This window comes from Zonotrichia albicollis, chromosome 8 (genome assembly GCF_047830755.1).
Source record: "Zonotrichia albicollis isolate bZonAlb1 chromosome 8, bZonAlb1.hap1, whole genome shotgun sequence".
In the NCBI taxonomy this organism is placed as follows: domain Eukaryota; kingdom Metazoa; phylum Chordata; class Aves; order Passeriformes; family Passerellidae; genus Zonotrichia; species Zonotrichia albicollis.
The window spans coordinates 10,044,867-10,068,342 of NC_133826.1; the positions used below are offsets into that span (position 1 = coordinate 10,044,867).

At 39.8% G+C, this 23,476-nt stretch overlaps 1 protein-coding gene across 1 annotated transcript in view; it reads left to right on the forward strand.

Moving 5' to 3' along the window:
• The window catches only part of EIF2B3 (eukaryotic translation initiation factor 2B subunit gamma), a 94,380-nt gene that overhangs the window by 4,894 nt on the left and 66,010 nt on the right, over positions 1 to 23,476 (forward strand). Inside the window, exons 3-4 of the mRNA XM_074545906.1 lie at positions 13,569 to 13,728; positions 17,913 to 18,024. Of these exons, the coding sequence (XP_074402007.1) occupies positions 13,569 to 13,728; positions 17,913 to 18,024 (272 nt within the window). The remainder of the gene's footprint in view (positions 1 to 13,568; positions 13,729 to 17,912; positions 18,025 to 23,476) is intronic.

Genomic DNA, 23,476 nt, shown 5'->3' on the forward strand with positions numbered 1-23,476 from the left:
AAGTATCTGCACTGCAAATTGGAACCCTGATCTTACAGTTTTATTGTCTGATCAATGTTGGGGTGTCTGTCTTTTGGTAATCCAGCCAGGTCTGCTTAGTGGCCCTGGGAAGCAACAAGTAGAGTGTGTGAGTTAGAAAATAGTGTGTCTTCACAGGCGGCAGTGTTGATCTTCTGTTTATTTTCCAGAAAAAAGGCTTAGAGAAGATGTGAGGTAGTCCTGAAAACCACACAAGCTTTCCTAAGTCAGATGCTATGTATGAGTGGCAGCAGCTGCTTCTGCCCTTTTTATTCCATGTCTGCTTGCCTGGGCACAGAGGACAAAGTGGTCTCTTATTTGAAAGAAGCCTATACTAAGTTCTTGAGCAGATTGCTGCACTGTGTACTTTGGAGTCATTCCTGTAGTAAATGCATACCACTGGTGCACCTCTTACAGGGTATGCCCTCTCCTGTGTGATAGAGGTGAGAGAACTCCTCAGTAGAGGCAGCTGAAAAGCTGCTGTATGTCGGCTGTGTTTGTGGTGCAGCGGGAGAGTGATCTCGTTGAAGAATGAGTTTCCCTGGTGAAAACAACTGCTTCTTGTGGCCATAGTTTGCTGGCAGGCTTTTTGCAGCCCATGCCAAAAGTCTGATGAGAAGTTTAAACTGGTTGCTGAAACTTAGTTGTCACAAATTGAGTTAATTGCCCACAGACAGAAGAGCGAGTATGCTCAGTGAAAGCGAGGTAACGTGGCGCAGCATAGACAACTTACTTGTGTGCAGTGCAAGTGACAGGGAGTAGAGCCAAGATTATAAATGCACAGTAAGAAATATGGCTAAGGGTAGCAGAACTGCTGATCACAAATTCTGAGATGTGCATAAAACACTCTAAAGCATAACATTTCATGACTTGCTGCCTTGTGTAGCTTTGACTGAAGGAGTCTCACTGCTTCTTGCTGTGCCTGCAGTTTTGGGCCTTTTTGTTGTGTTGCTCCTTGGGTAATGAGGCTTGATACTTTAAAAATTAGATGTCAAGATTAGACTTAGAGAATTGCATTCAGAAGTAGCAGGAGAGCATGTGCATGCAAAACCTGTAAGGGCTAAGGAAGTGTAGTTTCCATTGTTTTCTCTCTTTATGGTGCTGGTCTTCTTGGTGGCAAGGAAGACTGACTTTTCATTCACAGTAACAAGCATCTGACTGCCAGTCTTACTTTTTGCAAGTTGTTCAGAAGTTCATGAGAGCAAAGGAAACTCATTAAAGTTTTGGTTTGCTGTTTGCCCGCTCTGCACACATAATAATGTTTTTGACAATTTTACTTCGAAAGTTGATATACTAGATGCAAGTTCTTTGCTCTATTGGAAGTCTTCCTGTTATTTTTGGCTGTCTCAGCCTACACCTGATTGACAAGGTAGCAGCTTCATAAGGATTTTCATGTTCATTACAAATCTGAATGTATCCTTTTCTTGGATCCTTCATACAATAAAAATATTATGCTAAACTTGAGTCCTTAAGGTACCTGCATGAAAAGTAGTGAACACCAGAAAACTTGGTCCTGTAAGTTTCACTTTCTGTATTCCTAGGCCTGGGTGTCAGTCTGGCCTGTTCTTTACCAGTACTTTTAGTGGGTTGTTTTGTTTATTTTTATTAAACATTCAGTTCTGGGGTCTGAATAGCAAACACCATTAATCAGTTTGGCCTCACAATTCTCCAACTGAGAACTGAGGCATAATTAGGTGAAGAGATTCAGCTTTCATTTAAAATCATATATACTTGCTTTCTCCTCAATAACTATTACTAGTCCTTGTTTCTGGTTTTCATTGGTAAGCAGCACTGGCTGGAGCATTCAGGTGAGTTGAATCTGGGTAATAGGGAAATTATAAAAGTCTTGACCATTTCAGTGATGATATGTGATAACACTTCCTAGCAAGAGAAAAGATTGAGTGCTGTCTGCTGCAGGCTGTGGTAGCAGATGATGCAGTTTGGTTTTGTAGGCAGCTTGTCTTTCAGTGATAATTTTTTTGTTGTTGTTGTTATTATGGGGAACAGCCTTTTTAAATGTGAACTTATTTTGATGTTCCTTGTAATTTTATGCAATTAAATCCCCTGGCGCACTCAGGGAGGCTTTTCCTCTGTAGCTGGTATTAGTGGGCATGATTTTTTCAAGTCACATTGCAAAGTCTTTTGATACATCCAATATGGTTTTTTGCAGTCCAGAAATAGGTCTTCATTTATTTGACTGCTGCTGTCATTCTTAAAAGCCTGCTCTTGCAGTTCAGTGGACCTCCTTTGGCTGATTCACAGGACCAGTATGCAAAATGTGTGCCATGACCTTCATGTTATAGCACATATAGCACTTAGAGTTTGGCTGGTAACACAGAACTTGTGATTTTGGGCAATAGTAACAAGAAATTTGTGGTAGGAACTAGAAGCCCAAGAGTAAATTGCAGTGTCTCAGAATGTACTAGTTGAAATAGTGTGATGATAAGCAGCCACTCTGATGGAGGAAGAAAAGGTTGATGCAAAACTAGAATGTGTCAGGTAAAGTATTCTTTATGTAGAGATGAGAAATTAATTGTATTGCTTAAGGCAGTGAGAAGGATTGTTTGCCAGGAATACTGAGCAGGTGTGGAACTCAAATGTATCAAATGTGGGACAAACACTAGAAAAGGAGATAAGATATTCAGAGTGGAGTATAAATGGGTTTAAATTAGCTGTGAGAAAACATAGGCTGAAAATTACAGAAAAGTTTTAATCAGAGCAGAATATGATTGTGAGACAGTTTTCCAGGTGTAAACAAGATAAGAATCCCCCAATTTCCTCCTAGAATGAGAATGTGTTGTTTTGTATTTTTGTTTGCTTTTAAATGAACTAAATAAATCAATAGCTGAAATGACAGGAGGCAAAACTCTTGACTCAGGAAACCCCTTTGAGGACTGTGTTTCTGTGACCTTCTGCTTATACCATTCATCAGGCTGCTAAAGCCATTTTGTGGATTGTAGATTACTGTTGATGAAAAAAATAAATGGCAAGGGGTGTCACTATATAGTTTACAAATGAGCTCCTCTGAAATTTAGGCATCTCTAATATTTGACCATTTTGTTTCCTGTGCCAAATTTTACCAGACCCACACAGCTGCTGTCTGGCACCCCTCCCAGGCTGGGGCTCTCCAGGCAGCAGGTTGAAAAACCTGGTTAACTCATGAATCTGTGTTTTGGGTGGATTGGGTGTGCCTGGATCAAACATTTGTCTTCAGTGAGTCTGTATTATTTTCATCTTCTATTAAGCATTTCTCTCCCTTGTGTGACCCAACTATACTCCAGACAGTGATTAAAATGTGGCGTTCCAGCAGAGTAACAGCAATGGAACAATTTCATATTTTCCTCCCTTGATGAGCCCTTAGCTGTGTTAATGGAAGCCCTGAATAATATGGTGTGAATTAATCAGCTTGTCTTCTGCTGCTATCGCTGCTGAGTGCTTGTGAGAGAAATGTTTCATCTCAGGTGGTCCACCTGGTTTTCTCAGTTTCAAAAAGTAAGATTACAAAGTAATATAGCTCTTTAAAAGCAAAGCAAAACAAACCCTAAAAAGCTACCAAAAAGAAGAAGGAAAACCAACTTTCTTTGAGCAAATAAACAAAGCTTGAAACTCCAGATTCTCTTGGTATGTGCATCCTTGGGCTCCGTGTTGTGGAAAGTGTGATGTCACGGTGGTGGTCCGTGCGCTGCTGAGGGTCACTGATCCGTGGAGTCTTGGCCAGCACGGCGAAGCGCTCCGCTTCCTCTGCTGAAAAATCTCCTTTCCAAACACATGATGTAAGGAAGCTTGCTGCAAGATGGAATCTGAATCCTTTTGGTACGACTGAGCAGAGTTTTGGTGAGCATGGAAAGAAAAACTTAGGTCCCCATAATATAGAGTTATTTTTTTGTACTGTTGGTGGAAATAAGAAACCCAAATTAAATTCATTTGTACGAGACAAGGTCTGTATAATAGCAAGGCTGAACTAAATATTCTATTAATCTGTTTTGAAGTAGTAAAAATAATTTAATAATTTTCTTCCAGCTCAGCTGACAGCAAACATTTTTTACTTAAGTGTTTAAAAGGCAAATAAAAATGCTGTCTTGGTGGTTTTTCTGTTTCTGCCTTTAACAATGTTGTTAGTAGGGAAAGCAGATGTATCAGATGGCAGTTCACAGGGTATCTAGGATCTTTTTTCTCTCTCTCTGCCTCTTACTGAAAGCTGCCACGACTGAAGGCACTGGCCAACATTATTTTTGTTTTTGTAAACATTTATTACCGTTTTCATGCCCAAATCCCATTCCCAAAGCAGAGCTGATGGTCTTTGTAGAAAGCAGCTACATGGGCAGGTGCTCAGGCTGGGTGGCTGGGAGGAACAATACACCACTGCCTGACTCTGCACTTGAAGAATGTGTTCAGCTGATCATTATTTTTTCTGGCAGGGTAAGAGAGAATTCTGCAGTTGTTGGGGGGTTTTGTTTGTTTGTTGTTTTATTTTATTTTTTCTAATGTTACTCAGCTTTAGAAGACTCTAGCTAATTAAATTATTTTGCTGCCCAGGTTTACTACGGATAATGGCTTAAACACCAGAAGTTTGAATAAGGTAATTAGCTGTGAAAGTTGGATCAAGAATGATTATAGGGCATTTGCTATTCTGGCCATTGTCCTGTAAAGAGGATGCCTTCCATTACAGAGACTGCAAAACCTTAGGTGTTTTGCAAGAAGAGTCATTGACAGACCTGAGATGCCTGTCAGCTTCAATTGTTGCATCTCCCCCTGCATGTCCTTTTCCTTTTCATGCTCCTGGGAACTCCAGGCCTGTGCTCATTATGTTAACCAATACCTCTTGTTCCCATGTAGAAGTTAATGGTCATTGCTTTTCCTGTATTACAGTGTGTGTTTTCATTTAGGCCTCTGTGGTTTCTGATGAATTACACAAATTCAGCCTATTCTACTTGCAGACATAGCAAGCTCTTTGCACAGGCATATAGCTGAATTTATTTAAAAGCATCCTGGTAAAAATATTTTCCTGGTTTTGTCAGCCACTACTAGTTTTCATTTTGGGAGAGTAAATAGCAGTGTTCATTTTGGTAAATCCTCGTTCATTTTCCCTATTTAAAATATATACAGCTGCCCTGTGTAAATAACTTACTGTGCTTTAAGGATGACACTGTGACAGCTGTAATGCCCACAATTGCCATGAAAAGCCCAAGCATTCTATGAAGGAAGATCTGTTAAGATCCAGACATGGGGAAGATACACAAGTAGAAATCCCACGGGCTAGAAACAAAGCAAAAAAGGCTGCAGGCAGCAAGGAAGGAATGTTCTTCCAGAGAAATGTCCAAAGAAGGTATAATTGCAGGTGATATTCTTCCCCTGAAAGAGAAAATGGAATTGTTCAGATCTTACACAGCTGATCTGTGTGTTGGAGCCTAAGCACCTAGTTCCAGTTTTTGGGGAATGTGGGAGGAAGGAGATGCCAAACGTCAGCCCATGGACTTAATTGTGCTGGGGAGGGTTTTCCCCTGTGTCTGGTTTTGCAGCTTGGAACAGTTGTGTGACACTGATAATAGGAATGTGGTGTGATCAGCACAGGCTATCCCAGAGACTGTCACTCTTCTCAGCATTGGTTTTCTGTCACTGTTTAATTTGGTGAAAGCCATGGTAAAGATCAGTGAACTTTAGGATGCCTGGAATTTAATTTTGCATTTTTGTCATGCTGTGTTAACTGGGAAACCCAAACAGGTTATCTCATTTTTCCTTGGTTCTGTGCTGAAAATGGAAAAGCAAATCTGTATTTAGATTTTTCATTAAGCAAATTTAGATATTCTTCTATAGTATAAATTCAATCAGCTTCTTTGGGAAGATGATGAAAATTCTGGATGTACACTAATAGCGCTGGAAAAAGCAGTGGAGGTCTTGAAGTTTTCGTAACATTTTTCTTACAACAGCAGTTGCTGCAGACCAAACACCATTAGAAAAATTGGAAAGGTGCTAGAGGAGAAAATGATCCTGTGTGGAAGATTAGTTTAAGGATCTACAGTTTATAATAGTGCTTTTATTTACCATAGCATGAAAAGTGTTTAGAGAAGAGCCCCAACATTTGAACAAGGCTGATGGGGTTTCAGGCTGGTGGTTTCCCCTCCTGTGCAGGCTGGTGCACAGTAGCAGTTTCACTGAGCTGTCTCACAGAGCCTCTGCTTTGCAGAGTACATCAGAATTCGGGTTTTCTTTTGAAGCAGTGTTGAAACTGGGTGTTGTGTAATGACTTGTTTTGACCTTGGAAAGGGTTTTTTTTTTTAATTTAAGATCGTGCTGATACTAGCTGCAGGATGGCAGAATGATTCCTGAGGACACATGCTTGTATGTTTTGGTTTTTATTTAGTGTCTAGTTTGAGACTGCAAAGAACCATTATGATCCTCTAGTCTTTATGGGAGTTTGCACCCACTAGTTGGGTCTGTTAACTCCAAAACTTAGGGACGAATTAGTGAAAGCGTTTCTGAAATATAGCGAGACTTTCTTCATCTACTAGAATGTATGAATTGTCTATTACACACTTAGCTATTTTATTCCAGGTTATACTTATTCTCCCTCTTAAACCACTTAGCATTTTATTCCTATGCTGATCAGTGGTTCCTAGCCCTTGAATCCAGTCATTCCTGCTTTTTGTTGTGCTGCTGAGAGATCTGCAGTTGGGCTCCTTGCTGGCTGTGGGCAAAGGCCTTCTTTCCCTTCAATAAGTTGAGCCGGTTGAGCTCCATTAGGACTACTTTTTATTATTATTGTGTGTATGACTGCAGCACCTGACTGCCTAAGGCTCTGCTTCCATTAAGTGTTAAGCCTGGGCTTGAGCTCTGGGCTTTGGCAGCAATTCCTGCTGCGCTGCTGCTGCTGAGGTTGGAGCCCGACTGCTGCGTTCTCCTTTCTGTTCATGGGAGGCAGGGTCCCAGATCAGCTGCACAGCAGGTCTGGCAGTGCTGCCATCCAGGTAGTCCTGGAAACCTGTCTTCCAGGAAAGGAGTGATGAGGAGAGTGCCATTTGTTTCTGGAGTTGTGCCTGTGGAGAAGGGGTCTGTCCATGCACTGCATTGAGCCAGGAGAGAATTTACCTTGCCAGGCTTACCCTCCATGAACTGGCAAATGCAGGGTCTGGGTTCTGGGTTCTGGGTTCTCTCCCCTGAGCTTTTGCAGGCACAGTGCATGCTTCTGGATGCCTCCAGATGGGAAAACCACATACTCAGGATTGGGACACAAACCCAGGAGATGACCCTGATCTCAGACAGATGAGAGAGCCTACCATTATAGGATCAACTGTGTCAGTCCAGTGCCCCAGGATACTGATAGGATGACAATTGTCAGTGTCCTGCAAGTGTAAGGGTAGCAGATTTCTTTTACTAAAAAAAAAAATAAAGGCAGCAGAGGCTGAAGCCACACCCTTTAGAAGATACAAATAGATACTAGGGCTGTCATCCTGTGTTGAAGTGCCATAGAAGTAGTTTTGTCAAGTGCGTGACAAGTGGTCGGGATAGGCTTTTAAAAGGACAGTAAACAGCTTGTGGTTCATGTGATAGAAAACAGAACCAGTGAAGAAGGGTGATGGGGGTAGAGGAATAAGCTGAGAAAATTACTTTTGGAGTACTGTATAAGCAGGACAAGATTGATTTAGTTGACACCAGAGAAAAAGGTGGATTGCAAAGCTTATGTTCCAGACCAGAAGTTTTACAGTTCAGTAAGTGTCATAATATCAATGTCCTGCTTTGAAAGTTTCCTTAATAAGTGTATGAACTTCTGTTCATCTCTATAGTTCTGGGTTTGGTTGCTGAGAACTGTAAATTACACTTTTCCACCTCACATGTCAGTTTGAGCATAGGTAACACGACTTCCTTCTGGGAGGAGACAGGATGCCTTCTAGGCTTGAATATCTTTCCTGTTCCTAGCTTATATGTATGTAAATTAAAAAATATTGATTTTGGATGGTAGCTCGTGAGATGAAAAGATAACCTAAAATGGTGTTTTCATTGTATGGTCCCATCTGATACAAAACATAGGATGAGCCATATGATGGGACTGGGGTTAAGTCTCCTCCCCAGCTTCTGGCATCTTTCTTGCAGCTTTCTTTGGGAAGATAAACAGTGATGCTGACAGGTTACGTATGTGAAGGCATTCACATTGCCTTAAGATATCCTCACCTGATGAATTCAGGGCCATCCAGGAAATTAGAAGAGACTCCCTTGGCTCCCACATCAGACTTTTCTGTTTTCTTTTTTTTTTTTTTTTTTTTGTAAGGGAAAAATAAGTCTCTAAGAAGCTCCTTTCACATTACACAGATCTTAAAAATTAATTCTTCCATCCTTTAGTGAAGACAGGTTGCTTCTGGATTTCAGATTGAGAGACATTCTGTGCCTCCACTGTCCTCTATCCTCAGAATAGTTTAGAAGGTGCTGGTCTACAGCAAACTTCCTGCTGCAGGGTGACAGCAGAGTAGGTAAATGCTTTGTGTCTGCTAGCAAAGTACTAAATCATGATTTCCCTCTGAATCTCTCCATCAAGGACATTACAAAAGGAGAGTGGGAATTCCCAGCCAAAGGCGGCCAGTTCAGTTGGTAGCTAACAAGATCTTACAGACATCAAAAAATAAATGAGGTTCCCTGCTCCAGTTGCAGCAACAGCCATAGAGCTTCAAAGAGGTCACAGGTGTGGAAATTGGAGGTCTCTTAATGGAGACTGAGATAAAAAGGGATTATTTAAAGCCTTGGATGTAAGTTTCTGATCTGAAGAGTGGTGAGTAATGCAATTGCTGGGAGGTATCTTTGACTTTGCCTGGAGAATGCTAACAAGCAATCAAAATGCTTGCCCACAGCCAAACTGTTTTTTCCCTTTCCACTCTTTAGAATAATAAAAAGCATTACACACAAACCCCACTGTTAATGCAACATGTGGGTGAAGTTCCAGGCTATTGTGTATAAAACTCAGTCCTAATTCCAGCAGTAATTATAACTTGTTCCTCTCTCTCTCCCCTGTTGTTTGGTGACACCGCAGGAAGTGATGCAAAGTTCTCTGTTTGTGCATGTATTAACTTAGGTTGAGAATATCTAATCTCTTGATTTTCTTTCTTTTCCTGTCAAAGTCTCAGCTGTAATACTTTGCAATTAGAAACTTTTAACATTTAGCTTCAGTGTTTTGTCTGTTTTCAGTTCTGTTAAGAAGCTGGTTCTACTGCTTGTGGATGTTTTGCTTCTTTTCTGTTTATAATGCAATCTGACATTTGTTTTCCTCTTTCTCTTGAGGCTGATTTTGTTCATATTACAGTTTCCTTGCAACACATGTTTTCTCATTTTCTAGTCTGCTGTTTTTGAGGCCATCAGCAGTTTAGGCTGTGAGGTCCTGCCCTTGTCTATACTTGATAGAAAAAGCATAGTAAATACCACTAAAAATTCATAATTTGCTGCCAGCTATCTGTGGTAACCTTGACATCTCCTGTTTGATCATAAGGGCTTCAGCAATAATTGCTGAATATAAAAGGGTTTTTAGCATTGCCTTTGTATGCAGGGTGTGAGAAAGTCCAAGGCTTTTTATTTATGCTGGTATATTACACCATATAATTGCATCCATCTTTTGATCTGTGGTATGAATTAGTTCCATTGAAAACATGTTTTCTATTTTTAAATCGGCTGTCTTGATCCGAGTTCTTAAAACAATCTGCTTTTTGGCCTTGTTTTTGTATATGTTTTCCATATTGTGCTGGGTTTAATATAGTTGTTGACATACTGGTTTTCAGTGTTTTTTCCTTACTGTTTTCTCTGTTTTGTATAAATCTCTTCATGTTTTATGTTACCCTGTTTTATTTATCTGGATCAAGTATTGAACTTATTTCATATATGACCATTTCACAGTTTATAACATTTGATGGTGACGTGCTGTTAGCCAGTATTAGAAAGGTAGAATGGAGAAGTGGGGACCTTAGTGCCATGTTTTCATACTTGACTTAACTGAATACTCTGTATTCAGGGATGGTTGGACTCCAAGGCCAGAGCTACAATAATTCATTAAGTCAGTAGGGATGCAGAAGGATCTTCTTGAAACTTGGATCATAGGTGGAATGATATCTGCAGAATCCCAATTTTCACTGGTCAGTAGCTTAGTCTCAGTTTTTCATTTGAGTGAATAAATTGCAAATCTGAGGTTAAAAGGGATTGCTAAGGCCCAAGTTAACACTTCCAATGAGCATTTTATTCTCCTTGTGTTTGCTGTGGCTCTTGTGATGCTCACAAAAACATGAGCTGTGCTACCAGGAGGGCAGGGCTGCTGTCCCTGAGAGTAGCAATGCAGTGTTTTCCTGTGTTCTTCCACCCAAACTCATTTGCTGCTCTCCTATGCTTGGTGGCCTTTTCACCTGCTCTGTATAGCAGCTGCTGTGGCAGAGCCCTGGTCTATGATGAGACCTGCTCTTTGTCATAAAAGTAGTAGAAACAAAATGGCACACAAAGTGTGTCAAGTTTGGCAGAGCAGGAAGATACCAGGTATTCCAAGTATTTGTCTCCTGCTCGAGCCATTAGATGGCCCTTCTTGATTTAAGACCTTTGCCTTGCCCTGCCTGTGGTTGTAATGCACGTGGAGAGTGCGTTTGTGAGTGCATTTTTTCCTTTGCAGTTGTTCTGCTTGAGGTGTGTGCTTGCTGGGGTTTTTTTAATCAGTTTGTGTTGATTCTTATCGTCTGTATAATAGTTTGGGGTTGATGTAATCATTGTTACATGTATTTCATTAAGAGATGTGCGTGCATTAGGCGTTTGCATAATTCATGAAGTCAAGTATGTTCACATACCCCTTGTTAGCGCGTGAGTGCATGTACTAAGTATGTACTTCTCTTCTTTGTATCAGTGGCTCATTGGGAAAGGTGCACTGCATTTATTTGGTGTGTATATATGTAAAAAACCCACAAGTTCTACCATTTATTTTCTTTCTTATACACCCACCTCGAAAACGTAAAGAAAAACACACACTTCTGCTAAGGTTCTAGGATAGTTTATTTTTTCATTCAGCCATTAGTTTATTCGTTCAGGAGTTGTACACTGGAAAAAAAAGTGCATCCATTAGACAGTGAGGGCTTTATTTATGAGGGGGGTGGTGTTTCAAAGGGGAAGCTGTCAAGTCCCAAAAGAGCCTTTCATGGTGTATTCTCAGCGTGCTTCTGAGGCCACTGCTCTGCTCATCAGGAGGAGAGGCAGAAATGTGGGCTTTACAGAGCAACTGTGTGTTTCACTGGTCCCTGCGCTCACTGACGTTTATTTACATATTGGGAGAGTAAATGGGTAGAACAGATGGCAACCAGACATTTGGTGGTTCTGTTCCCGTATGCTCCTCAGGGGTCTTGCATTCAGTTTTTGCAAAAAGCTTGTCCTATAGGGAGGAGAAAAAACCCAGGAGCCTGGTCAGAACTATGAAATGCTTGTTGGGTTTTTGCATTAGTGACAGATTAAAGCATTTAGTAAAATGTGAAATAATTACAAGGTTTGTTTTACAAGTCCAGATAGTCATTCCTTAGTATAAGACTATTGGGGTGTCAGTCTCTCCCATTTGATTATTTCTTATTTTCACCATTGGAGCAAATGCAGCTAGATTTGAAGCTGGCAATCTCTTCTTTCTTTAAAAATGAGTTTGAAAAGTACAGGTCTATTTATATGGGTCTTGAATACCTTTTGGTCTTTTCTGTAAACGTTGTTATTCATTCGTGCTCTTGTAAAAACAGAATATCTGAAAATTTTGCAGGATTTTCCAGGATATTTAATATGTGTTTCTTCACAGTTTACAGTTGTGAAGCGGGAGATTTGCTTCCACACCAAGCTGAAATTTTTTCTTATTTTCTTTGTGCACTCTGGAATGTTGGAGCAGGGCTGCTCCAGAGTGCTGGGCAACTCGCTTTAGTGGTTTGGGTTGTTGGGGCTTTTTCCAATGTGTGCATGTTGGGTTTTTTTAGAGAAGTGCTAATTAAAACACTTTCCTTGGGCAAAACTGTAATATAAAATACACGTTTTGAAAATATGTTAAAAGAAGTGATGCAAGTCAGGTTTTGAATGTGTAAAATTCTCAACTTGCAGATTGTTCCTTCCTGTAAAGCAGCCAGGTGTTTCTCAGTAAAGTGGGGACAAATCACTTGAAAATGGAAGAGCTTGACCTTTTGCACAGCATGCCAAATCAGCATCTCCAACAGTTTGTGACATGATGAATTCCAACACCTTATTGGTAAACACATGAAACTGCCTAGCAGTTTTAGGAGAACCTGTCAAATAATGTAAATACCAGACCTCAGCTAATCTCAATTACAATGTGGAATCTCCTCATGTTAGATAAAAAAGCAAGCTTTTTTTTTAATAAACTTTTCTGGAATGAGAGGTCAATCCTGAATCAATTTGCTTTAAACCAAGATAGTTTTCAAAAGTAAGAGTAGAATTACTGATCGATCCTCCATGGATTAACTCAGGTTTTTTCTAAGTATTGTCTAATGCCCTTCTCATTAAATATTGTATTTTAAAAAGATAAAATTAGGCAGCCATGTCACACTGCAGGGAGGCTTAGCATGGAAAATGGCAGCAGAGAAAGTGAAAATGGTAACTATCAGAAAAGAAACAGTGTCTTCTGGAGAGGCCATTAGAAGGTTGATCGTTAACAAAAAGTGGAAATTTGCTACTTTTGTGTCAGCCAAATATTATGCACAAATATTATGTTAGGATTAGTTTAAATTAAGTTAATTGCTGAACTCATAGGTTTTTGGCAGCTTATCTCAGAACCTACATGAAATACAGAAAATTTTTTCTAAATAAGAGTTTTTGGGTGGATTATATTGATAGTGTCCGCTGCTAATGAAGCTGCTGTGTCTTGCTCAATATGTGACAATGTTCCTGTGACTTGTGCAGCAGTTCTCTTAAAAACTGCATAAGGGATTTTGGAATCCTTTGAGATCAAAATAAAGTACAAGCCTCCTATTAAATAGGACCTAACATCCTTTTTTGGTTTTTTTCCTTATAATATGGAGTATTGCTGGTTTTAGGAAATGTATTTCTCAACTGAGCCCACCATCGCAGTGCAATTACTGTGTAAATCACATCCTAGATAGTCTTTGTTTTTTTTTTGTCCCCCAATAAAATAACATAGTTTAAATATCTTTTCCAGCACTTTGTTGCCAGATGCAAAGTCAGCTAAAAAGAGTTCTTTAGAAAGAACTCTTTTTTTTCTACCTCATTATATAACTAAAAGTAACTGTTGAAATAACTGTAGAATTTCTTGCTAGTTTTGAAAGCCATGGCTTCTGTGTCCTTAGGAGCAGATGAAGACAATTCAGATGGTCGCATATTGTATATGGTGCAGATCTGGATAAGCATTAACCAAACAACAGTAACAGCAGGACTCGGGAAAAGCACACTGGTAAAAACCAGGAACTGGTTTTGGCAGTGGTAAATTAAAAAAGTAAGAAAAAGGTTAAAGTGTGTATTTGGTTTTGGGTGTTCAAATGCTAGTCCATATGTGGTAATTTGTATCTCTGAAAGGTTTGATGGTTTTTTTTTTTCTTCTTTGACAGACTGATGTCTTGGTGTTGAGCTGCGATCTGATCACAGATGTTGATTTATACAAAGTTGTGGATCTCTTTCGAACACATGATGCCTCTCTCTCCATGTTAATGAAGAAAGCTCATGAACCAACAGAAGGGGTACCAGGACAGAAAGGGAAAAAAAAGCCAGGTATGTAGGAAGGAATACATATTTATTAATAAATTACAGAGAAACCACTGGTATGTATGATATGTTTAGTTATCAGTCCCAGAGCAAAAGAAATAAAAAAGACACAGATACCCTATTTTTCCTCAGATTCCCTGGTGAGGGTGTGACTTGGTTTTTTCCAGCTCAGAATTAAGTATTAGACTCGTGTAATCTTGCAGGCTGTGATCCAAAGCTCACAAGAGTTAAGGGAAAAGCTCCAGGTGACTTCAGTGAGTTTTGGATGAAACCCTGAATTTTTGTTACATATGAGCATTAAAACCGTTAGGTTTTTCAAGAGCACTAAGCATCAGCCAGATTATAGCTGGGAATTTTACACTGACTGTAGGGACCGGCACTAGGTGGGTAACAAGCACTTCCAGAAATTCTCCCCTCTCATAGTATGTAGTGATTTACTCTTCTGAAATCACATCCAGGAGCCTTTTGCTAGACAAAACTCCCACTGATTTCAAGGAGCTGATTAGATGCTTATCTTGTCCATTTTACCATAATATCTTAGTTAGTGCCTTGTAATCTTTAATGTGTCTGTTCTCACAACACTGCTGTAAGGCAGAGCAGGGCTATTATACCCATTTTACTTATATGCTAAAAGTACTAAATACCACACAGTTGTTCCCACACCATACCTCTCATTTTCTGTTAATGATATCTGTTAAAATGCTGAGCCTTGACTATTGGCAGCTTAATGGGACCTCATCCTTGATTAAAGCTCAGAGGCATTACTGGAATACAAGTAAGAAAATGCAGCTTCAGTCTGTTTGAGAGAGGAGTGAAATGCAAGCCAACAGTTGTCTGAAAGCAGAGGAAATACATTTTTTAAAGAAAACTTCTTAGGCTCTGCATGAAGATTTTTCTGGAGCAACGTGTAAGGTTAGTAGGGCTGAAAGCATTTAGTACTTGGACTCTCAAACAGATCTAACTCCCCTGTTTTTGAAAAGGCAATCTAAGTGCTAATGGCACATAAAACATTGTCAAGAGCATTGCTACAGCGGAGAGTTGAGCATTCAGGAGTTGTAAACTAATGGGTCTGTGGTTAAACATCATAGAGCTTCCCAGCATGTGAGCTCTGAGCACACAGGGTGGGGGTGAGGAGGTCTGTGAGGATAAACAAGATTATCTGAGGGCCCTTTTCAAATATAAACACATCAGATTGTACATGCATTCTTATTTTGCTTGTTTTTTATGTTAGCGTGCTTAACTTTGCAGCATAACTCTTCCTACATGACTTGTTGAAATTTGTGTGTGTTTTCTCAGATCTGTAAAAGACCAAACTTGAAAAGACTAAAATTCCATTATGTACAAGTGTTCTGTCACCCCTGGTGTTTTTCTGTGGGGCTCAGATCTCCCATGCAAAGCACCACTTGAGCTGCCATGGACAGCAGTAGTGACATGTTTCCTGTGAACTGCCTCCGACAAGACATGAACTCTACCTGGCCTGTTTCAGTCATTTGTTAAAAGCAGGGGAGGGCCAAGAGAGGAATCTTAGCTTCTTCTCCAGGTTCTGGGAGGGAAGTGTGTTTTAGGGAGTACCAGACCCTCCTGGCTTTCATTCCTGCTTGACTAAAGCTACCCTATTGCTGTGAACATTCTTTGCTCATCTATCTTCCTTTGCCTGTGCTGGCTTCTTGCTGCCACCAGCCTCCATTCCTGTTCTCTTTCCTTAGTTTCCTTCCTCAAGGATCCTTGTTGAGAGCCTGGCTTTTTTTGTCATCTATTACTCTTTTCTTTCACTGAAGATGGATGGAACTGCCAGTTCCATCTTCTGTCCTGTTTCTGACTTCAAGTCTTCATCTGGTTCATTTATCCACCTACAGTCATCTGTTCTCTTCTGATTCCTGTCCTGTCTAGTGTCCTATAACAGGCAGTCACAGTTTCCAATAGTTTTCAGGAGCTGCTTTTTGTCCCTTCCAGTCTGTCTTGTAGAATCCTCATTTTTTAATGTTTTTTTCTTTTACCTCACCCCTGTGAGTTAATGACTTTTATTTCCTTGTAAAAAACAGCTTACAAAAAGATAAATTAAACTCTTTCCCCTGGAACAGTCATTGCAGCATCGCTGTGGAGTCTCGTAGCCTGTGTGCTTTGCCTTTACCTCCTGATGGTACAGAAAACCTTAAGTAGCACCTGCTATTTCAGAAATTGGAACAATCTGTCCTTAAGAATTAAATATCCAGAAGCATTAGCAGCAAAAATAGAAGGCAAGAGGAGAATAAAGCATGTAAAGCTGCAGTTTTCCAAAAATTAGTTAGCTTTTCAAGGGAAGGGACACCAAACCATTTCTTCTTATGCTAAACTCTTTTTACTCCTTAGCCTTAGAACCAGCTGAATGGTTTTTGCTGAAGTTTTTCAAATGTTCCTCTTGAGCAAGCACTTGGCATTGGAAATTTCATCCCAGACACTTAAAACTTGGTGAAACTTGTAAGCACCCAAAGACAAGATATTAACGTGGAGTATGTTAGGCAGTTTTCCATAGTAGGTGGCACTATTATCTCCTTCTCTAAATTGTGACACATACAAGTTTTCATGTACTTGGACTTTACTGTTCAAGTGTTTGTATTAGAAAATTGATCCCATGACAAGCCACTAGATTTATTTTTTCACTGTTCCTACAAAGCAATTCGTGTTTTGAGAAGTATCAACAGGATTTTATTTCGCATATGTCATGGAATCTGATACAAAGTTGTTGCTTTTGGGGTATTATTGAACATTCAAGAACTGTGATATAAAGAACAGTTCTTAAATTAGCATGAATTGCAGTGTGTTAAGTGCTATAAATTCATCCTGATGGTTTCCTGCAATGTTTGACTCAGCTGCAAATTACAGGGTCTAGTTCATAGGGTTTTATATTTAGGGGATTATATAGTGACAATAATAATCTCATTGGCTTTTTTAACTGAGCAGTAAGAGCAATGGCAATTTAAAAAAAAACACATGAAAATGCTAGTCAGTGGTAGTAACCCAAATAAACAGAGAGTGTTTGGAATTCAGAGGAATTCAGATACCCAGAATGGAGCTGTGTGCTTAAAGATGACCTGCAAGGGATTGAGTGGAAAATAGTGTCTGAACTTTTCTTTGTATAAAGAAAGGCAGAAAAGATGGGGATGGTGACTCTTTCCTGCTTATTTTTCTTGTCTTGAAAGCAGCAAGCATCTCATCACTGGTATTCTCTGTGTTTGCCAGAAGACCTCTTGGTGGTCTTGAAGGCTGCATCCTGTGAAATCCTCTCCATTTAATTGAAAGAGTGGGGATAGTGAGTCTTTAACAGAGGTATCTTTTTCTTGACTCAGTTAATTATGATTGATTAGAAAGCATTTTAAAAAATATGACTGAAATTTATTTCTTTTTGTCACTTAAGTACTTAACATTCTCTTATGATGTCATAATTTCTTTTTATCATTAAAGCCCTTAAAATTGATGGAGATCTAATTTGTAAGATAATTAACATATTGCAATAGCAGTGTCAAGTCCTTATTTATCTATTGTGAGGAAGCAAAACACATCCTGCGTGTCATTTTTATACTTTAAATGATTTTGTTAAGTTACTGTCACTTTAACACTTTTCTCATACTTCTTGCAGGGATTTTGTGAGCTAGTTATGTGTCTGCTCTTCCATTTATTTTTTCCTTCCTAAGTGATGCCAGTGGGATTTGAAACAGCACTCTTGTACCTCTGGATAGTTGATTTTAGTATATCTTAATGCTTATGTCTCAACTGAAATCATAATCCTCTCCAGACCCCTTAATTCTAATGTGGAGTGACATTATAAGAAGAAGCAGTTGGATTTGAAGAACTCACTGCTTGCCTTGAATTTGTTGTTGGTTTAATTCAGGTAGCAGGGGTTCTTATTAAAAAAAAAAAAAAGGAAAGGAAAGCCCAGCTCAAAATTGAGTTTGCATGTCAGGACCTGTAGTTTGCATCTTCATAAAGAGGATGCACAAACCTTTCAGGGCCAATGTTTTGAATGTCATGATGTATATCAGCTATCCCAACTGACAAGAAGTTGAAAAAGTTATCAACAGTATTTATTAAATTCATGGATTTGCTGGGATAGTCATATTTCATATTTTAGGGGTGGTTGGTGGTGCCCTTTGTCTTTCCAGCCTGCATTAAAATGGGGTTACGTAATGATTGTGTTTGATTTTCTACTTCAGTGGAGCAGCGCGACTTCATTGGAGTGGATGACACAGGAAAAAGATTGCTCTTCATGGCTAATGAAGCTGACTTGGATGAAGAACTTGTCATTAAAAGATCCATCCTTCAGAAGTAAGCTCATGGGTCCTTGTAATAGAAACTGAATTTGGGATGAGATAAAATAATTGTGTAGTAGGAGAGATGGTTAAAGACTAAGTAGGATGAGAAGGGAAGAGGAAAAGCCACTTTTGCAATATTCTGGGAGCAGTATTTTATTATTTGTTACATCATTGGAACCAACTGATAGGCTTGTCTTATACCTTTATTAGGAAAAATCCAGGGAAAGAAAAAAAATGCATGAAAAGGTAACTCTTCTTGAAAGGAAACCTATATTGCAATAGGTCAGATACAGTTTAGATTCAGAGACTGTGAAGTGTTAGGCCTATAAATGAATAGGTCCTATTCCATAAATGAAATGCTAGTCTCATTGGTTGAGTCCCAAATGGATTTGCAAAGTGTCCATGAGAGGCTCTCAGGATTTCATGACCCTCTTACGCATTTAAGGCACAAAATCTCAGCTGTCTTTCTCGGCCCCAAAAGATTCATTACAGAAACCGTGCTTATAGCCACCATTAAACTTCACAGGGGACTTGGATAAATATATCAAATATGCCAGACAAGCTGAGCTTTCTGCACTGTGTAATTCATATCCATTAGTAGGAGAAGGAAAGATGACTTGTTCTTTATGCTCTCCAGTACAGTGATTTTAGTTTTCTCAGGCACACGTTGTCTGACGTGTTCTGTGCAGAGCTGTGTTGGCTCCTTGAGAGGCCAACCTTTGTAGTTCGTCCCAGGCTGACAGTCAGACTTTCACCTCTGTGAGATGAGACACCTGTGGAACAGCCATTTGAGATCTGGGAATTCATCCATGTGGACCTTTTAAGTCAAGGATGCAGACATCTGGGGCCTGCTCTCAGATAAATCTCTGCTGTGAAAATGCCTCTGGTGTGTGCTGTAGGCCACAGCTCAGTGTAATCTTTCCTTGAACATCCCGCTACCAGATGTGAGGGAGATGCTCTGTGCCCATGGAAAGATGACACCTCCTCTGCCTGAGTTTAAGGATTATCCTAGAAGGAAGGTGATCAAGAGTGGGTTCTGTTAACTGTTGTAATGGAAGGAGTCTGTCCCAGCATGTTTCCACTGGCGCTCTCCTGGGCTTATCTTGGGCATGGCAGGGACCAAGCTCCAGGCAAGCCTTCTGAACATACACAGCAGCTGATTTGTATGGAGTAGGAAATTCATCACTGATGCATTCTGTGGGTTTGTGCACATGAAGACTGATAGATCTATTTTGGGCTAGGGGAGGAATATTTTATCTACTGTTAGTGACAAGCTTGTCTTTATGGCTTCCTCCTGGCACTAGAGGGTGGCTGTGATATAATGATTTAGAAATTGCTGTAACATATGTGATCTTAGTTGACCCCTGATTTTACAGGTTCATTTAACCAGAGGATTCTCATTCCTATAGCTAAATTTATCAGGCTTTATCCTGCAGGCTAAACTTTGCCCTCAGTAGCACCTGTTCAGTTATATTGTCTTCAGCAGATCTTAAGCATTACTGTTTGGGATTTGGTGAATGGAGTGTTGATGATGTACAGATGGGATAAAAATCTGTCTGTCTCCCTGTAGTTCTTACATGCACAGCTATGAAAGCGAGTGTAAAGTGTTACCACCCTCCAAGTAAAGCCCAAAGATGCTAGGATAGTGTAGAAGAACAAAAAGAGATCTGCTAAGTGTTACAAATAATAAAAAATGAATAAAAATAATGCTTTGAAGTATCAAGCAGAAGTATTGGGTCAGTACCCATGTGGATGAGCCTCTGACAGCTGAAACCACCAACTGTGGATGTTTGTGTGTTCTCTGTCCTGCAGCTGCCATCTTTGGGAAGCTCTGAGGGAAGCAAAATATATATGGAAATCAAGTAATTTCATTTCAGGCAAATCCAGGGTAACAGCAACTGTGGGAGCTCTAGGAAGACAAAGTGTTGGCAGCTAATGATGTTTTAACCACTGAGTTGTCTAGACCTGCTCAACCCCTGATTTTCTCATGTGAGAAACAAAAGCAACTCTTGAAACAGTCTTTGAAGTCTTTTTTAATTCATCATACTAAAGAAAGAGAAAAAAAAAGCAAAAAAAAGTAAGCCCTCTCTCATTTTTTTCATGGATCATTTGATGTGACTGACTTTCAGCTGCCATGTTGGCTGTTTCTTGATCTCTGGACTTTGTTTTGATGAAACAACAGACTTTGTGGCAAGATGGTGGGAGAATTTCCAGTACACTCATTTGTTCCTCTGTAAAATACAATAGACATCTTGAGGGTGTTGCTTTTGTTTGTTTTGCTTTTAATGGTCCCTTTGAAGGGCTATAGTGGTCTCGTTACATGAACTCTAGAACTCCTCCAGTGCTTGTTTTGTTCTTCAGATCCTTTGTCTATTTTCTTTTTCCTGTCTCTTTTTAAGGAGGGGAGTGGAAGGAGGGACAGGGAGGGAGTGGTGAAAGGAATGGGAAGAGGGAAGATGAGCTTTTCTTTAAAGCTAGGAATCTTGTTACTGGTAAAAATCTAGACCCCATACAGAAATGGTTCAAAGGCCCTTTGGCTTCCCCTCCTCACAGGAGGGAAGTTGTGTTGACAAAACACACAAAACTGTAGAAGGCTAATTTAAATCCTTGAAGAAAAACCTTTTTCCTGACCTTTGCCTTCTTCCTATCATTGGATTTCATGCTCTTCACTTTCCTGCCATAAAAGAGCAGCTGGTGAGGAGGGAGAGGGGAAAACACACCTTCTCCTGAGTACCTTTTGAGTATTAAATATTTATTTGCTCTTGACCCGGGTGTTTTGTAGTGGAAGTGTTACAGAATGAAACATTTTAGTGGAATTTCTAAGCTCATGGTGTAACCTGTTATTCTCTTTCTCAGTTTGGTTAGGATTTCTTTTCCAGATTAGTTATTTTGATTTGTGTTGTGGTTTTGTAAGTCATGGATAGCCATTTTGGGTTTGGGATTGCATCTCCTTGTTACACCACAGAAAGGAGTCTGGATTTGGCTCTTTGCTTGCCAGAGCAAGTCTGGCAAAGCTTTCAACTTGGCCGGCAAAATTATCTTTTATTTTCCCTGTGCTGTTAATCACCCTGATGACAAGTCCCACAGGTAGCATCCTCCCTCAGTAAACAAGTGGAAAACAATATCAAATACATCTATTCAGGCACGTTTTGGAGTGCAAGGGGCTGAGCCAAAAGACAAATTTATTGGTGGTGCCTAGAGAGACTAATGCTGCTGGGGAAAGCATTTTCAAGGAAATGGTTCCCTGTTTGGGTAATGAGAGCTTATAAAAAGCCATGAACAGCCTGTGCATGTCATTCACTTTGGCAAATAGCTGCAAGATGAGATACTAGAATGAAAGAAATACAGTTTGGGGATGTTTCAGAGCCAGCTTAGGGCCCTTTGAAGAGAAAAAAATAAAGTTATGTGCTCATCCCTGGAGCCTGGTTTTGCCGGTGACATCTCTCTGACTTGGGTCTTGACAGGATGAAGGAGTGAGGAAATGATGAGAATTCCATAGCTGCTGCCTCTGCTCTGGGAGGGGGCAAAGGTATTTGTTTTCAAAGCACGATTACAATGGACAGGGAGCTTTTTGCTCCACCTCTGATATTTATGGTCATGCAAAGTGAAACAGTAAAAGACACCTGTTGGAGCAGGTCTAAATTTGGAGCATTTCCTTTTAAGATCTTGTGGGCTGTGTAGGGGTGAGTTCAGCCTTCGTGGGTGTTCTGTCTGCACAGATGCAGGTGCAGGGCTTCTCCTAGAGAATATGTTAATAAATCACCATGACAATTCCAGCTACTTATTACCTCATGTGCTTCAGACAGAAAGGAATACCTCATCTATAAATATATACAGTACTAACATTAGTAACCTTGAAGTAACAATGCAGATCTGTTTTTAAGGTAATTTAGTAAAAAGATGGGGTAAGATTGGGGAGTTTTTTCTTCCTTTTCTCCTTGCATCATGAAAGTAAAAATGAATGGTGTAGTATAATTTCGAAAGTCAGCATTGCCAAGTAGGTAGGTAAAGGGAGCTCAGAAACAGCTTTGATACACTTGATTTCCTTTCTGCTGCCTTGGGATATCATCCTTTTTCTCTTTTTTTTTTTTTTCCCTGCTGATAATTGGTTTTAAATAAGTGAATCATATATAAGCATGATGCAACTTCCTTAATGTTTCTGCTCTTTAAAACTGTTGTTCTTGGGAAATTGGCATCTCTGAAATACTCTGCTGCTCCTATGGTGGTTCTTTTTCTCTTTTAAAATATATTTCCGTTAGAAAAGCTGAGAATGACACTGGTATAGGCAGATGCTCTACACTATGAAGCATCCTAAACTGAATCATGGGCAGATGTCCTGTAGCAGATCCAGCTGTGCTGGTGAAGGGAGCCAACACCCTGAGCTTATGCCCAGCTGGACGTACAGTTGAGAACTCCATAAGCCACATGTGTCAAAAATACTTCATGACTTCTGATAGATTAAATAGCAGGACTTTGGTAACTCGGTTCTGTTTTCTTTGTGCATTTGGCAGATGTTCCCACAAGCAGTGCCCCCACTGGCAGGGAGGAGGGGGATCCAGTAATGCAACTCAGTAGGAAAATCCTGAGGAGCAGTTCAGGGCAGACCAGGGAGCAAAAACTCTTTGCTGGTCTTAGCTGCCTACAGAGGGAATACACATCCTAGCGTTGGTGGTGATCTTTGAAAAATCAGGAGTTTTCACTATTAGCAAAGTTTTCTGACTAAGTTTCCTTTGCATTCAAGTGGTATTTTGAGAAATACCATAGAAAGTTGTTGGATATAACTTCTTTTCTCTAAATATGACCTCTATAGAGTGATGTCTTTTCTGTTGATCCAAATCTGCTCTTTCAATTAGTTCAGGTCTGGTCTTCTCACAAATAAAAATAAAATTTTCCAACTATCATCCAGAAAATAAGTAACATTCTTTCTGGCTCCTCTATCAAAAAATAGAAATTGTATGTGTTGATTTAGGTAATAATCCTTTTACAGATGCAAAAGCCAGAAAAGAATCTGGTTCCCCTTCCCAGAATTGAATTGGTTTCACAGTACTAATAGGAATTTAGAAAGCTGTAAAAAGTTATTTTAGCCAGTAAAGCAAATGGATGTGACTGAATCAAAACCAGGGGACTAAGTCTATTGAATAAAAGGGTGTGACTTTTACACACTAACTTCTCAAACTATAATCACACTTTAAAAATGTTCAATCGTATTTCTTTAGAAAAGAGGTTTTTGCTGAGCACTTCAGAAAAATATACTGACACAAGAGTTGTTGTTTGAGACATGAGCATGGAGTAGATGTTCTCAGGATGCTGTGAGTAGGATTTGCATGCCTGTTTGGTTTCTCAGCTCACTAAGAGTAGCTGCTGTAGCTAGAAGGCATTCATTTTCTCAGAAAATTTGCCCTTTTTATTATGCATTTAAACTTCAGTCAACTTCATCTGCTTTTTCTGTAAATTTCTTGGGGATG